The sequence below is a fragment of the Chiloscyllium plagiosum genome, unplaced genomic scaffold, assembly GCF_037043375.1.
Source record: "Chiloscyllium plagiosum isolate Xiang-an unplaced genomic scaffold, Cpla_swu_hap1 HiC_scaffold_35, whole genome shotgun sequence".
Taxonomy (NCBI): Eukaryota; Metazoa; Chordata; class Chondrichthyes; order Orectolobiformes; family Hemiscylliidae; genus Chiloscyllium; species Chiloscyllium plagiosum.
The window spans coordinates 21,681,129-21,682,736 of NW_028270173.1; the positions used below are offsets into that span (position 1 = coordinate 21,681,129).

General features: G+C 49.2%; 1 protein-coding gene across 1 annotated transcript; it reads left to right on the plus strand.

Annotated features, from left to right (window-relative positions):
• Positions 1 to 367: 367 nt before the first annotated feature.
• LOC148140440 (putative G protein-coupled receptor 139) lies at positions 368 to 1,258 on the plus strand. The gene has a single exon (XM_087978946.1). The coding sequence runs from the start codon at positions 368 to 370 to the stop codon at positions 1,256 to 1,258; it is 891 nt and encodes a 296-aa protein (XP_087835072.1).
• Positions 1,259 to 1,608: the final 350 nt, after the last annotated feature.

Genomic DNA, 1,608 nt, shown 5'->3' on the forward strand with positions numbered 1-1,608 from the left:
ATATTCTTCCAGACTCGAATGTAGATGGGCATAACCTCACTTCAGCCAACAAGACCTTAATCGCAGGAATGTGGCAAGTGGTCCTTCTCTGAGTGACTTCTAAAATAATGCTATTTGTTTCCTTGAAATCAGGAGAGCAAACGGTGCAAAGTGATGAGCAATAGAATATACCAGTCCTGAAATTACCCTTTGATTATTTCCATGACACAGACAATGTATTGCTAATGAGATTTCACTGTTTTCCATTGAAGTTCAAGTCTAGCATTGCCAGCAGCACATCAGTCTTGTCTAACCCAAGACCTCATCGCTGCACATCTCTGGGTGTTTGGATACATCTCACGATTTGATTTTCCTTACAGCGAACCTGATGACAGTGCTGATTCTTTCCCAAGGGAAGTGCGGCCTTTCCAAAGGAATCACTCACTACATGATTGCCATGGCAACAGGAGATATGATGGTCCTTGTCTTCAACGTGATTGTGAGCCAGATCTTCAAGTATCATTTCCCGGATTCACTGCTGAACTCCACCTCCGCCTGCCGACTCAGTGCCTTCCTGCAAGGGTTCAGCATCCAACTCTCCATCTGGTTTACCATCGCCTTCACCTTTGACCGCTTTGTAGCAATTTGCTGCAACAAATTGAAGGGGATGTATTGCACTGAAAGAATGGCTAACGTGGTTATATTCATCGTGAGTTCTCTTAACGTCATGGTCAACATTCCCTTGCCTTTTCGCTATGAGCCCACCCATGTTCTGAACAATGTACAGTGGGGCTGCCGCACCATCACCAGTTACCACACTTCACCGGCCTGGGCAGCTCACCGGTGGCTCTCCAACATCTCAAACATGTTTCTTCCTATTCCCCTGCTCCTGCTGTTGAACACTCTCACCGCTGGCCATATCCTAGCAGCCAGCAGAGTTCGCCGGGCTCTGAAGGACAGCAGCTATGGTGCTGGGGAAATGGGCAGAGACCCCGAGCTGAAGAGCAGGAGGACCTCCATCATTCTGCTCTTCACCATCTCTGGCTGCTTCATGGTGCTGTCAGGCCCCATCACTGTCATCCATATCTGCGTCAGCTTTACCCACATTACGTCTCTCCAAGTTTCAAACTTACTCTATGTGGCAATCAGGGCAGCGTTCCTGCTGATGTGCACCAGCTCCTGCACAAATACTTGTATTTATGCACTGACCCAGAGGAGATTCAGAGAGGAGGTGAAGAACTTGCTGGAATCTCCTTATGCTCTATTCAGAAAGTTATGAAAATAATTTGTATTGGTGGGAGGAGTTGGTGGTTTAATGGGCTGCACGGTGGCACAGTGGTTCGCACTGCTGCCTCACAGCGCCAGAGATCCGGGTTCAATTCCCGCCTCAGGCGACTGACTGTGTGGAGTTTGCATGTTCTCCCCGTGTCTGCGTGGGTTTCGTCCGGGTGCACCAGTTTCCTCCCACAGTCCGAAAATGTGCAGGCTCGGTGAATTGGCCAAGTTAAATTGCCCGTAGTGTTAGATGAAGGGGTAAATGTCGGGGAATGGGTCTGGGTGGGTTGCGCTTCGGCGGGTCGGTGTGGACTTGTTGGGCCGAAGGGCCTGTTTCCACACTATAAGTAATCT

Bases quoted from the DNA above. Each gene is read 5' to 3' on its own strand.
- LOC148140440 (XM_087978946.1), top strand. From the start codon at position 368: ATGACAGTGCTGATTCTTTCCCAAGGGAAGTGCGGCCTTTCCAAAGGA.